The 15123-nt window shown below is 50.0% G+C and overlaps 1 protein-coding gene across 1 annotated transcript in view; it reads left to right on the top strand.

The window, feature by feature from the left end:
* Nucleotides 1-4879: 4879 nt before the first annotated feature.
* Nucleotides 4880-15123, top strand: part of LOC134743721 (protein ST7 homolog) — a 28481-nt gene continuing 18237 nt past the window's right edge. Inside the window, exons 1-4 of the mRNA XM_063677326.1 lie at nt 4880-5303; nt 6735-6890; nt 7670-7914; nt 10092-10272. Coding sequence (XP_063533396.1) covers nt 5079-5303; nt 6735-6890; nt 7670-7914; nt 10092-10272 — 807 coding nt within the window. The 5' untranslated portion in view covers nt 4880-5078. The remainder of the gene's footprint in view (nt 5304-6734; nt 6891-7669; nt 7915-10091; nt 10273-15123) is intronic.

The raw sequence follows: 15123 nt of genomic DNA, 5'->3' as shown, positions 1-15123 counted from the left end.
TCGCGTAAAGAACTGTCAAAAATGGATACGAGATGGCAAACCTCCGAAGAACAGCAATGCACAGAAGGGCGAAAGTACGCCATCTACTTCCCAAGCGTCAGTAGTAAATATGACAGTTATGCTGGTGCAGGAAGAAGTATCAGCCGTTGAGCACGATAAGGACAATTGGTACGTAGATAATGGTGCCACCAGCCATATTACTAATAGAGGTGACTTGTTCACAACTTTTCATAACTTTGATGACACGCATACCGTTACAACAGCCAATGGTCATGTTTTACAAGCCAAAGGAAAAGGATCGGTAGACTTAGAAGCAAATGTCAATGATAAAGTCTCTACTGTCACATTACAAGATGTATGGTATGTTCCAGGTATCCAGAAAAATCTATTCTCGGTCCTAGCGGCTCACGATAAGAATCCCGATAGCAAGTTTATATCTACAACTCAAAATTGCAGTATATCTATCAATGGAAATGTCAAGGCTATCGGAAGACGACAAAAATGTGGTGGTCTCTATAAATTAGATGTCAAAAATATCATACCAAAGAAGATGGTGGCCTATCTAACAACAGAGACTCAACTTTACCATGAGAGATTTGCCCACCAGAATAAGCGGCATATTAGAACGTTTGTGAAACGAGAATTAGGGATAGAGCTTCCCATAGATGATACTTTATGTGAAAGCTGCATATTTGGTAAATCGCACAGACAGAAATTTGGTACGAGAACTAGAGCATCACAGCCAGGTGAGCTAATTCATAGCGACGTGTGCGGACCATTTCCCAACTCTATCACAAATTTACGTTATTTCGTTCTGTTTCGTGACGATTACTCTGGATATCGTCTGATATACTTTATGAAAGCCAAGTCTGAAGTAAAACAGAAACTTGAACAAATGATTTTAGAAGCACGCAATGCTGGTCACGCAATAAAGACGCTTTTAAGTGACAATGGCGGTGAATATGACAATAAAGATGTCAGAGAGATTCTTGCTAAGAATGGAATCAAACAGAGGCTGACAATGCCATACACGCCGGAGCAAAACGCTTGCTGTGAACGCGACAATCGTACTTTAGTCGAAGCAGCAAGAACGATCATGTACAGCGGCGAAGGTTTCCCTCAAGCGCTTTGGGCAGAGATCGTGAACACGGTGACATACGTCATTAATAGAACAGGCCCCTCCAAAGTCGAAAATAAGTCGCCGTTTGAAATATGGAATGGTAAGAAGCCAAAAATATCCCACTTAAAGATAATTGGCAGCATGTGTTATGCTCACATTCCAAAACAAAAGAGACAGAAACTTTCGAAGAAAGCACTTAAAGGAAGACTCGTCGGATACGATAATGATGACGGTTATCGTATATGGGCAGCAATAGAAAACAACAAATATAGGCTTATACGATCTCGCGATGTCATATTTGAGGAAAAGCCGCTCAACAGAGAAAACTCTGAGATTAAAGTTCAACAGAAATCTAGAGATTTGAAATCCAATGAACTGGAGATAAAGATAGTATCACCAGAATACCGTCCAACATTAAACTTTGGTGTACCAGTACCAAACGACTTACCAATATATCGCCAAGAAAATATATCGCCGTTCGAATTTAGGGAGGAAAATGAAGTCGAAGATTCGATTAGCGTCGGTGAAATTCCATGTCTAAACGATGAAAGACAAGAAGTCGAAGATTCGCTAAGCGCTGGTGAACATCGAGAGCTTTATGAGGAAAGACCAGAAGGATCCATGACAGCTGACGACGAAGCATCAGCTGAGGAGATGAATCCAATCGCGTCTGCGTCTGTTCCTGTTGAAGAAGAACCAGAGGGAGAAGCATTCTTTGACTCCGTAAACTCTGATACGGTACAGCCCAGATACGACTTAAGACGAAGATCGACCCTTCGACCTCCAGAGAAATTCGACGACTATGTATGTAATATTGACACTTTTACAGATCCTCAGTCCTACAGAGAGGCTATAAAGAGCCCTCTGAGAGAAAAATGGGAGGATGCCATGAAAAAGGAGTTAGCATCTTTAAAAGAAAACGATGTGTGGACGCTCAGTGAACTACCATCAAATAGAAAGGCGCTCTCTTCAAAATGGGTGTATAGAATCAAGAGAAACCCTGATGGCTCTGTAGATAAATTTAAAGCGCGCCTTGTGGTAAAAGGCTTTAAGCAGCGAAAAGGTGTTGATAATGACCAAACTTTCAGTCCTGTCGCAAGGATGGCAACAATAAGAGCGCTCATAAGCGTTGCGGCTAAGGAAAGACTGGTACTCACGCAATTCGACGTCTCAACAGCATTCCTGTATGGAAAACTTCAAGAAGACATATACATGGATCAGCCAGATGGCTTCAATGATAGCTCAAAGAAAGTCTGGAAGCTAAAACGAAGTTTATATGGTCTGAAACAAGCACCACGCTGTTGGAACTCATGCTTCGCTGAAATTCTTTTAGATTTAGGCTTCACACAGAGTGATGCAGACAGTTGCCTATTTGTTAAGAAGATTAATGGAAAGAAGCTTCTTATAACTTTGTATGTGGATGATGGGCTAGCTGCTGCTACAGATGCAGAAGTTACTAACGAATTTCTAAAAGACTTGCAAAAAAGGTTGAAGATAACTACAAAACCTGCATCCTACTACTTAGGTTTAGAAATTATACAAGATGACGATGGATCTATCAGCATAAAACAGGAATTTTACACTAAGAAAATTCTAGAGAGGTTTCATATGGCTGACTGTAATCCCCTATCAACTCCCATTCAAAAGGAATCAGTGACACTGACTACTGAAACAGGGAAAGTAGTAGAACGGAAAAAGGACTTTCCATATCGAGAAGCAGTAGGTGCTCTGACGTACCTGATGGTAGGAACTCGTCCAGATATAGCATATGCGGTTGGGATCGCATCTAGAAAACTTGAGAACCCTGAGGAGTCGGATTGGCTCATGGTCAAAAAGATTTTTAGATACTTAAAGGGAACAAGCGGTTTCGGTATAAAGTACAAATCAAACCATCCCGAAGACTTTATTGTTGGGTACAGTGATGCTGACCATGGAGGAGATCAGACAACAGGACGATCGACTACTGGTGTGACTTGTTTATACGCGAGAGGCGCTGTTTCGTGGCTGAGTCAAAGACAACCATCAGTCTCAATCTCTACAACTGAAGCTGAGGTTGTTGCAGCCAGTGAAGCTACAAAAGAATTAATTTGGCTCCAGAGAATATTCAGCCAACTAACACAGATCAAGGAGATTCCGACTCTCTTCGTTGATAACGAGGCTGCTGTTCGCCTTGCCTATAATCCCGAGTTCCACAAAAGAACCAAACACATACGGATTAGACACTTCTTCGTAAGAGAAAAGGTTCTCGATGGACAATTAACTGTGGAAAGGATATCCACAACGGACCAACTGGCAGACATGTTTACAAAACCAATGCCAAGACCAAGGCTTGTTCTGCTGAGAAAAAGAATCGGCCTTACACACATTGTTGAGGGAAAGTATTAAAACCTCATTCTTCACACAGAATGATGGTTGCTAAGCAACAATGTTTTTCTAACAGTTGTGTCAGATTACCTAACTATTTCGATTCAATATATATGTTGTACATTTTCTTTAGAGCATTCGTTTAATTTATAATACGTATTAATTTCCATACTGGTAGTCTCCATTGCTTCCAAAATATAATAACGCGTCTCTGACTTTAATAAAAATAGTGTGTAATGTGGAGTCTTGCCAGTTCGCGCTTCGCGCCTCCTTTGACGCGGGCTAATAAACCGGCAAAAAACGGGGAACTAGGCGCGAAGGCGTGAACAATCTGCGAAATCGACGCCACACTTACGTTCGCGGCTTCGCGCCGTGATTCGCGCATGAGTGTGGAGGGCCCTAACTATAAATAAATATTAGGGGACATCTTAAGCGCGCTCCAGACTACGCGGCGCGAAGCCACGAACGCGAGTGTGGAGTCGATTTGGTTGATTAGCGAACTAGACTCCACACTCACGTTCGCGGCCTTAATCTAGCTCCAAACTAAGCAAAGCTTGTACAGTCAACTGCAGAGAAAAGGTACCCCACGTCCATACCAATTTACAAAACTTTGTATGCAGGGGGGGGGGGGGGTGCCTTTCCTGCAGCTAACTGTACAAGCTTTGTTTAGTTTGGAGCTAGGTTGATCTGTGTAAAGGGCCCTCCACACTCGTGCGCGAATTGCGGCGCGAAGCCGCGAACGTGAGTGTGGAGTCTAGTTCGCTAATCAGCGAAATCGACTCCACACTCGCGTTTGCGGCTTCGCGCCGCGTAGTCTGGAGCGAGCTTAAGATGTCCCCTAATATTTATTTATAGTTAGGGCCCTCCACACTCATGCGCGAATCACGGCGCGAAGCCGCGAACGTAAGTGTGGCGTCGATTTCGCAGATTGTTCACGCCTTCGCGCCTAGTTCCCCGTTTTTTGCCGGTTTATTAGCCCGCGTCAAAGGAGGCGCGAAGCGCGAACTGGCAAGACTCCACATTACACACTATTTTGACTCATATGTGGCAAGACAAATAATGATTGTACTATGGGTGCTAGGTAATATATCGTATTTAAATGCATAAGAAGAAAAAACAATAATAATCTTAAATGAAATAGAAAACCCAAAGGTATCATAGGAAGAATAAATATAGTCTTAGCACCAACTTAGCACCATTTAAAATTAGAAATAAAATGTCAAATTTGACATTTGAAAAGAGTATTTTTCTCTATCGAAAAAACTATAACATTGACCAATCGCCGTCGAGCAAATTGAATCACTTCAGGAATACGCGCTTGCGGTTGGATGTTACCTGAGGATGTTACATTGACTGGCTGACTGCAACAAGGAAAATACTAGTTCAATAATTGACAAGCTCTGAAGAGTGTATTGTATTTGTTGTGTATTTGTTTTTTTAATGATTTTTATGAATAACATGAAATTCATGAAAATATGTGACGGATAAATTAAGTTGCTAGTGTCAAGTTAATATATCAGTGGGTGATCATTGGCCAAGTGTCGCGGGTGTTTCGTGGTGTTCCACTGACCGACGGAGTCTGTGTTACATCAAGATGTGGGACTCGTCGACGTTTCTGTCGGCGCTGACGCCGAAGTTCTACGTAGCGCTGACGGGCACGTCGTCGCTGATCTCGGGACTGATCCTGATCTTCGAGTGGTGGTACTACCGCAAGTACGGCGCGTCGTTCATCGAGCAGGTGTCGCTGGCGCACCTGGGCCCGTGGTTCGCGGCCGAAGAACCGCCTGGTGCGCCGCCGCCCATGCCGCAGGAGTGCAAGGTACACTGCCCACATCTACTATGAGAAAGAGACGTCACTTTCGTTGCTGGGACGCTTGTTTACCAATACAGATATAGATTAGGCAGTGAATTTTTGTTACCATATTATGTATGCTATTTTTTATCAAGCAGAAACGTCTGCGAGCGTTACTACAAATTTTTAAATTAACTTCGGCAGGACTCGAATCTGCGACCATTGGAACACCAGCCCAATCGCTACTGCCAACTGAGCTATGGAGGCCTACTAGATGTGTGCGAATTTTTTCCTTCCTTCCCTCAATACTTAAACGCCTTTGGGTGGTGTATAGCATAATTGTAGTAATGCTCGCAGACATGTCTGCTCGATAAAAAATAGTTTAGTATGGGGTAGCACATTGTTGTAGCTGACATTGAAGCACAAATAAACAAAGCCTGAGCTGCATTCGACCAGCTTAAACCTGTGGGGAACTCCTCTACCCTGACGAGAAGAACTAAAGTGAGTATCTTCAATTCCAATGTAAAGGCCGTGCTACTGTAGGATTCAAAACCTGGTTTGTTCGCAAAGATCTAATGACGAAACTGCAAGTGCAAGTTTAATTTTAAGCCTCTATATATTGTGTAATTTTGTTTCTTTTGTATATCTTGTAGTGTTCATTAGCAATGATTTATTTTTATGATAAACCTATGCATGTGTTTATATACTTTAGAAGTGTTAAATGTCGTTATTGTTAAGTTTAAGTATATAGTGTATGTCTGTGTATTTAGTTCCGATCACAATGCTATCCTAAAACTATTGTCGGACCTCCTAGTGGGAATTGTCTTAGGATGTAGGCTATATGTACTGTTTTAACTTTGCCTGGATTGTAAATCTTATTGGCCTGTATCTGTTTTTTTTCCCCAATAAAGAAAATAAAATAAAAAGTGTTTGGGCATATCCTCAAGAAACCTGACACCCACCTATCCAAAGTGGCCCTGACCTGGAAGATGCCCGGCAAGCGGAAACATGGTCGCCCTAGATCTACTTGGCGTCGTTCTGTGGAGCAAGAGCTGAGTGTATTGGGGATGAAATCAGGATGCAATGGCAGTGTTGGCTGAACGTTAATTGCAATTAACCAATAACCAGTACAAATTGAACCATAAACAGTAACGGACAGTTACAGTTTACAGTTCAATTTGTATTGGTTAATGGTTAATTGCAATTATTGTTTGGCCAACACTGTGCAATGGTAACCTTCAGAATGGAGGCTTCCCGACTAATTGAGTAGCAGAAACATCACTTGAAGTTACGGTTGACATTGCCATCCAGATAGAACCCAGAAACTTGAGAATCTACAGTCACTTTATCCAGTAAGCTGCAGGTCGAGTAGGTACTTTAGCTGATGAAATATGTTTGATGGGTAAAGCCCAGTTCAGGATGATCTAGTAACCATAACCATAATTGAATGTGTGGTAGGTGTGGCGGAACCCTATGGCATTGCTCCGCGGCGCGGAGTACGCGCGCCTGTGGGCGGCCGCGCGGCGCGCCCCGCTCACGTACTACGACATGAATCTGTCCGCCCAAGAGCATCAGGCTTGGTTTGGTGTGGCCGGGGCTGACTCACCCTGCGAGGTATGTATGTATGCCATTTGTTAAGTGCTTACTTTATTACCACTAGATCCATATATAAAAGAAACATTAGCCCCCAAAAAAGGTCAACTGGAAGAAATCCCTTAAAGGGATAAGTTAAGGGAGGATAAGTTCGCCTTTGTACTGCCTATTCTGTGCCATATTTGTGTTCTGCGTTTTGTACAATAGTTTATACAAACATACAAAACCGAAGGTGACATTTTCAACCAAAAGGTACCACATTGTCGCTTGTCGATAAGGTTGATTTCTAATTGAAGCTATATGGAAATAGCGCCTTACTGACAAGCGACAATAAGTACCCTTTTGGTTGAAAATGGCACAAAGATAAAATCCGCAACAGGTTTATCTTAATCACAAATTAAAAACCAAGTTACAAAGACTACCCCAGAGTTCAGACCAGCCCTGCTGGCTAACGCGCTGGCCACGACATTGCGCGACTGGCTTCGGCTAAGGCGACAATCATTGGTTGGAGCGAGACACAGCGAGCGGACCTTTCGTTCTCATCTATGGTTGTCGCTTTAACCGAAGCCAGTCGCGCAAAGTTGTGGCCAGGCCGTAAATGTTCCATGGCATTAGTTATTAGCTATGCTGTTTTTAAAGAAATCTGTTAAACCTGGTATAATTTGAACTGCTCTGCCGGTTAGGCTGCAGACTGTACTAGATTTATTTTAGTTCTGAGATTACTGTATACATTTTAATATCTAAGATTTTGTATTCTATTCTATTTTATCTGGACCAGAATGTTTCGTTCCGATTAAAAGGCGGCGCTAGCCCGTGCCTGGCGAGAACGTGAACCGGCAGCTCGAGTCGCCGCCGCCCGCGCCGCGCTCGCCATCCGGCCCGACTGCGCCGCGGCGTTGCTGCTGTTAGCCGAGGAGGACGCGCCCACGGTCGCCGAGGCGGAGAGGGTGTTGAAGCGCGCGTGGCGCTGCGCGGAGGCCGCGTGGCGGGTGTCTAGTGGGGCCGGCGTGGCCAACGTGGCCGGCTCGGCGGCTAGGGCTCGCAGGTGAGTGCTTAACTAACGCTGCGCGGAGGCCGCGTGGCGGGTGTCTAGTGGGGCCGGCGTGGCCAACGTGGCCGGCTCGGCGGCTAGGGCTCGCAGGTGAGTGCTTAACTAACGCTGCGCGGAGGCCGCGTGGCGGGTGTCTAGTGGGGCCGGCGTGGCCAACGTGGCCGGCTCGGCGGCTAGGGCTCGCAGGTGAGTGCTTAACTAACGCTGCGCGGAGGCCGCGTGGCGGGTGTCTAGTGGGGCCGGCGTGGCCAACGTGGCCGGCTCGGCGGCTAGGGCTCGCAGGTGAGTGCTTAACTAACGCTGCGCGGAGGCCGCGTGGCGGGTGTCTAGTGGGGCCGGCGTGGCCAACGTGGCCGGCTCGGCGGCTAGGGCTCGCAGGCGAGTGTTTAACTAAGGAAAAAGAGGCAAACGGTATCGATATCATCAGATCATCACTCGTAGTTTTTTTTCGTTGCCGTCGGATTGTTGATTGAAGTTTATTAATTGTTGTAATTTTTAATAAAAAAATAATCGGAAGTCACAAAACGGAACGTCATCATCGGGGATCAGCATGCATGAAAGGTAATTTGCGGTTTACGATTTATGACGTATTAAAAAAAAACTACTTACTAGATCTCGTTCAAACCAATTTTCGGTGGAAGTTTGCATGGTAATGTACATCATATATGTTTTTCAGTTTTATCATTCTCTTATGGGGCCGATATGTACAATAGTATAAAGGTCCTTTAAAATGATGAAAAAAAAAACATTCTCTTATTTTAGAAGTTACAGGGGGGGTATTGGTAAAATGTGTGTCTCCCACACATTTTACCACTTTGGAAGTGTCTCTCGCGCAAACTATTTAGTTTAGAAAAAAATTATATTAGAAACCTCAATATCATGAAGACCTATCCATAGATACCCCACACGTATGGGTTTGATGAAAAAAATGTTTTTGAGTTTCAATTCCAAGTATGGGGAACCCCCAAAATTTATTGTTTTTTTTTCTATTTTTGTGTGAAAATCTTAATGCGGTTGGGTCACAGAATACATCTACTTACCAAGTTTCAACAGTATAGTTCTTATAGTTTTAGAGACAAGTGGCTGTGACATACGGACGGACAGACAGACAGACAGATAGACAGACATAACAAATATTTCTTATTCTTTTCTTATTCTTATTTCTTACATGGCGAATCTATAAGGGTTCCGGTTTTTGCCATTTGGCTAAGGAACCCTAAAAACGTCAAATATTACACTAGTAATTTTTATTATAAAAAATACGAAACAGTATCTGTATAAGAATATTAGGTGCCCCTAGGATATTAAAATTTGACGGATCCGGATATTTCGGATAATACAGATCTGTATAAAAATAAGTGACGTAAGGATTCGGTAAAAAAAAGGCTATTTTCATAGATAGTAGGGTTTATTTGAAATTAACGTACTATCGTATGACAAAAATTAAACATTTATTCGCAAAAAAATAATTAAATAATAACAATCAGTCTTTATAGACAAAATTTTTTTACAATGTTTTTTTTAGAACTGTCACAACGATTTGCTAATATGGAATTGATATGAAAAATTACATCGTGACGTCACGCTCGATGGTATTTGACCAGAATGATGGTATTTGAATTTAAATAAAATAAATGTACAATAAAAAAAAAGAAAATGTACGAAATCATTTTTTAATTTTATTCGAAAATTGTTTGTGCTATAGGTAGATGAGTTTGATGACCAATATTTAACGGATCCGTGAGATCCGAATTATCCGGATTATCCGGATCCAATGAGACGTTGGATCCGGATCCTAGATTCGACGAATATCCGGATAATTCAGATATCCGGATTGCAAACCCTGCCTACTTGTTCCACATTAAGCTCCGCATCGATTTTATGCGGATGCGGATGTTGAAAATAATCCAATAGATTTCAACTACACGCACGGATCCGTGTTTAAGTATACGAGGGGTTAAAAGTGTAGGTATCTAATTCTACAGCTTAAGAAATTGCCTTTTTTCGTCGAAGATTCTGTCGATAAATGCCTCCACCGTTTGATGACATTAGTATTTAGAACCGATGGTGATTTATACCCTTTCAAATAAAAATTTTAAATCATCCCAGACATTGAGAAATCGGTGAACATTCATACGAAGTTTTGAAATCGAAATTGGTGAATGTTGCAGGGACGCGGCGGTGCTGGCGCACGTGAAGCGCCGCGCGGGGATGTGCGCGCGGCGCCTCGGCCGCCTGCGCGACGCCGCCAGGGTGTTCCGGGAACTAGCCCGAGACGGCCCCGCCCCCTTACACGCGCACGAGAACCTGCTCGAGGTGTTGTTAGAGCAGCGGCTCTACCTTGATGCTCAGGTGAGTGTCACGTGAGCGCCGCCAGGGTGTTCCGGGAACTAGCCCGAGACGGCCCCGCCCCCTTACACGCGCACGAGAACCTGCTCGAGGTGTTGTTAGAGCAGCGGCTCTACCTTGATGCTCAGGTGAGTGTCACGTGAGCGCCGCCAGGGTGTTCCGGGAACTAGCCCGAGACGGCCCCGCCCCCTTACACGCGCACGAGAACCTGCTCGAGGTGTTGTTAGAGCAGCGGCTCTACCTTGATGCTCAGGTGAGTGTCACGTGAGCGCCGCCAGGGTGTTCCGGGAACTAGCCCGAGACGGCCCCGCCCCCTTACACGCGCACGAGAACCTGCTCGAGGTGTTGTTAGAGCAGCGGCTCTACCTTGATGCTCAGGTGAGTGTCACGTGAGCGCCGCCAGGGTGTTCCGGGAACTAGCCCGAGACGGCCCCGCCCCCTTACACGCGCACGAGAACCTGCTCGAGGTGTTGTTAGAGCAGCGGCTCTACCTTGATGCTCAGGTGAGTGTCACGTGAGCGCCGCCAGGGTGTTCCGGGAACTAGCCCGAGACGGCCCCGCCCCCTTACACGCGCACGAGAACCTGCTCGAGGTGTTGTTAGAGCAGCGGCTCTACCTTGATGCTCAGGTGAGTGTCACGTGAGCGCCGCCAGGGTGTTCCGGGAACTAGCCCGAGACGGCCCCGCCCCCTTACACGCGCACGAGAACCTGCTCGAGGTGTTGTTAGAGCAGCGGCTCTACCTTGATGCTCAGGTGAGTGTCACGTGAGCGCCGCCAGGGTGTTCCGGGAACTAGCCCGAGACGGCCCCGCCCCCTTACACGCGCACGAGAACCTGCTCGAGGTGTTGTTAGAGCAGCGGCTCTACCTTGATGCTCAGGTGAGTGTCACGTGAGCGCCGCCAGGGTGTTCCGGGAACTAGCCCGAGACGGCCCCGCCCCCTTACACGCGCACGAGAACCTGCTCGAGGTGTTGTTAGAGCAGCGGCTCTACCTTGATGCTCAGGTGAGTGTCACGTGAGCGCCGCCAGGGTGTTCCGGGAACTAGCCCGAGACGGCCCCGCCCCCTTACACGCGCACGAGAACCTGCTCGAGGTGTTGTTAGAGCAGCGGCTCTACCTTGATGCTCAGGTGAGTGTCACGTGAGCGCCGCCAGGGTGTTCCGGGAACTAGCCCGAGACGGCCCCGCCCCCTTACACGCGCACGAGAACCTGCTCGAGGTGTTGTTAGAGCAGCGGCTCTACCTTGATGCTCAGGTGAGTGTCACGTGAGCGCCGCCAGGGTGTTCCGGGAACTAGCCCGAGACGGCCCCGCCCCCTTACACGCGCACGAGAACCTGCTCGAGGTGTTGTTAGAGCAGCGGCTCTACCTTGATGCTCAGGTGAGTGTCACGTGAGCGCCGCCAGGGTGTTCCGGGAACTAGCCCGAGACGGCCCCGCCCCCTTACACGCGCACGAGAACCTGCTCGAGGTGTTGTTAGAGCAGCGGCTCTACCTTGATGCTCAGGTGAGTGTCACGTGAGCGCCGCCAGGGTGTTCCGGGAACTAGCCCGAGACGGCCCCGCCCCCTTACACGCGCACGAGAACCTGCTCGAGGTGTTGTTAGAGCAGCGGCTCTACCTTGATGCTCAGGTGAGTGTCACGTGAGCGCCGCCAGGGTGTTCCGGGAACTAGCCCGAGACGGCCCCGCCCCCTTACACGCGCACGAGAACCTGCTCGAGGTGTTGTTAGAGCAGCGGCTCTACCTTGATGCTCAGGTGAGTGTCACGTGAGCGCCGCCAGGGTGTTCCGGGAACTAGCCCGAGACGGCCCCGCCCCCTTACACGCGCACGAGAACCTGCTCGAGGTGTTGTTAGAGCAGCGGCTCTACCTTGATGCTCAGGTGAGTGTCACGTGAGCGCCGCCAGGGTGTTCCGGGAACTAGCCCGAGACGGCCCCGCCCCCTTACACGCGCACGAGAACCTGCTCGAGGTGTTGTTAGAGCAGCGGCTCTACCTTGATGCTCAGGTGAGTGTCACGTGAGCGCCGCCAGGGTGTTCCGGGAACTAGCCCGAGACGGCCCCGCCCCCTTACACGCGCACGAGAACCTGCTCGAGGTGTTGTTAGAGCAGCGGCTCTACCTTGATGCTCAGGTGAGTGTCACGTGAGCGCCGCCAGGGTGTTCCGGGAACTAGCCCGAGACGGCCCCGCCCCCTTACACGCGCACGAGAACCTGCTCGAGGTGTTGTTAGAGCAGCGGCTCTACCTTGATGCTCAGGTGAGTGTCACGTGAGCGCCGCCAGGGTGTTCCGGGAACTAGCCCGAGACGGCCCCGCCCCCTTACACGCGCACGAGAACCTGCTCGAGGTGTTGTTAGAGCAGCGGCTCTACCTTGATGCTCAGGTGAGTGTCACGTGAGCGCCGCCAGGGTGTTCCGGGAACTAGCCCGAGACGGCCCCGCCCCCTTACACGCGCACGAGAACCTGCTCGAGGTGTTGTTAGAGCAGCGGCTCTACCTTGATGCTCAGGTGAGTGTCACGTGAGCGCCGCCAGGGTGTTCCGGGAACTAGCCCGAGACGGCCCCGCCCCCTTACACGCGCACGAGAACCTGCTCGAGGTGTTGTTAGAGCAGCGGCTCTACCTTGATGCTCAGGTGAGTGTCACGTGAGCGCCGCCAGGGTGTTCCGGGAACTAGCCCGAGACGGCCCCGCCCCCTTACACGCGCACGAGAACCTGCTCGAGGTGTTGTTAGAGCAGCGGCTCTACCTTGATGCTCAGGTGAGTGTCACGTGAGCGCCGCCAGGGTGTTCCGGGAACTAGCCCGAGACGGCCCCGCCCCCTTACACGCGCACGAGAACCTGCTCGAGGTGTTGTTAGAGCAGCGGCTCTACCTTGATGCTCAGGTGAGTGTCACGTGAGCGCCGCCAGGGTGTTCCGGGAACTAGCCCGAGACGGCCCCGCCCCCTTACACGCGCACGAGAACCTGCTCGAGGTGTTGTTAGAGCAGCGGCTCTACCTTGATGCTCAGGTGAGTGTCACGTGAGCGCCGCCAGGGTGTTCCGGGAACTAGCCCGAGACGGCCCCGCCCCCTTACACGCGCACGAGAACCTGCTCGAGGTGTTGTTAGAGCAGCGGCTCTACCTTGATGCTCAGGTGAGTGTCACGTGAGCGCCGCCAGGGTGTTCCGGGAACTAGCCCGAGACGGCCCCGCCCCCTTACACGCGCACGAGAACCTGCTCGAGGTGTTGTTAGAGCAGCGGCTCTACCTTGATGCTCAGGTGAGTGTCACGTGAGCGCCGCCAGGGTGTTCCGGGAACTAGCCCGAGACGGCCCCGCCCCCTTACACGCGCACGAGAACCTGCTCGAGGTGTTGTTAGAGCAGCGGCTCTACCTTGATGCTCAGGTGAGTGTCACGTGAGCGCCGCCAGGGTGTTCCGGGAACTAGCCCGAGACGGCCCCGCCCCCTTACACGCGCACGAGAACCTGCTCGAGGTGTTGTTAGAGCAGCGGCTCTACCTTGATGCTCAGGTGAGTGTCACGTGAGCGCCGCCAGGGTGTTCCGGGAACTAGCCCGAGACGGCCCCGCCCCCTTACACGCGCACGAGAACCTGCTCGAGGTGTTGTTAGAGCAGCGGCTCTACCTTGATGCTCAGGTGAGTGTCACGTGAGCGCCGCCAGGGTGTTCCGGGAACTAGCCCGAGACGGCCCCGCCCCCTTACACGCGCACGAGAACCTGCTCGAGGTGTTGTTAGAGCAGCGGCTCTACCTTGATGCTCAGGTGAGTGTCACGTGAGCGCCGCCAGGGTGTTCCGGGAACTAGCCCGAGACGGCCCCGCCCCCTTACACGCGCACGAGAACCTGCTCGAGGTGTTGTTAGAGCAGCGGCTCTACCTTGATGCTCAGGTGAGTGTCACGTGAGCGCCGCCAGGGTGTTCCGGGAACTAGCCCGAGACGGCCCCGCCCCCTTACACGCGCACGAGAACCTGCTCGAGGTGTTGTTAGAGCAGCGGCTCTACCTTGATGCTCAGGTGAGTGTCACGTGAGCGCCGCCAGGGTGTTCCGGGAACTAGCCCGAGACGGCCCCGCCCCCTTACACGCGCACGAGAACCTGCTCGAGGTGTTGTTAGAGCAGCGGCTCTACCTTGATGCTCAGGTGAGTGTCACGTGAGCGCCGCCAGGGTGTTCCGGGAACTAGCCCGAGACGGCCCCGCCCCCTTACACGCGCACGAGAACCTGCTCGAGGTGTTGTTAGAGCAGCGGCTCTACCTTGATGCTCAGGTGAGTGTCACGTGAGCGCCGCCAGGGTGTTCCGGGAACTAGCCCGAGACGGCCCCGCCCCCTTACACGCGCACGAGAACCTGCTCGAGGTGTTGTTAGAGCAGCGGCTCTACCTTGATGCTCAGGTGAGTGTCACGTGAGCGCCGCCAGGGTGTTCCGGGAACTAGCCCGAGACGGCCCCGCCCCCTTACACGCGCACGAGAACCTGCTCGAGGTGTTGTTAGAGCAGCGGCTCTACCTTGATGCTCAGGTGAGTGTCACGTGAGCGCCGCCAGGGTGTTCCGGGAACTAGCCCGAGACGGCCCCGCCCCCTTACACGCGCACGAGAACCTGCTCGAGGTGTTGTTAGAGCAGCGGCTCTACCTTGATGCTCAGGTGAGTGTCACGTGAGCGCCGCCAGGGTGTTCCGGGAACTAGCCCGAGACGGCCCCGCCCCCTTACACGCGCACGAGAACCTGCTCGAGGTGTTGTTAGAGCAGCGGCTCTACCTTGATGCTCAGGTGAGTGTCACGTGAGCGCCGCCAGGGTGTTCCGGGAACTAGCCCGAGACGGCCCCGCCCCCTTACACGCGCACGAGAACCTGCTCGAGGTGTTGTTAGAG

Source organism: Cydia strobilella, chromosome 8 (genome assembly GCF_947568885.1).
Source record: "Cydia strobilella chromosome 8, ilCydStro3.1, whole genome shotgun sequence".
Classification (NCBI taxonomy): Eukaryota; Metazoa; Arthropoda; class Insecta; order Lepidoptera; family Tortricidae; genus Cydia; species Cydia strobilella.
The sequence above is the reverse complement of the archived record's forward strand: the minus strand, read 5'-3'. Positions and strand labels throughout refer to the sequence as shown.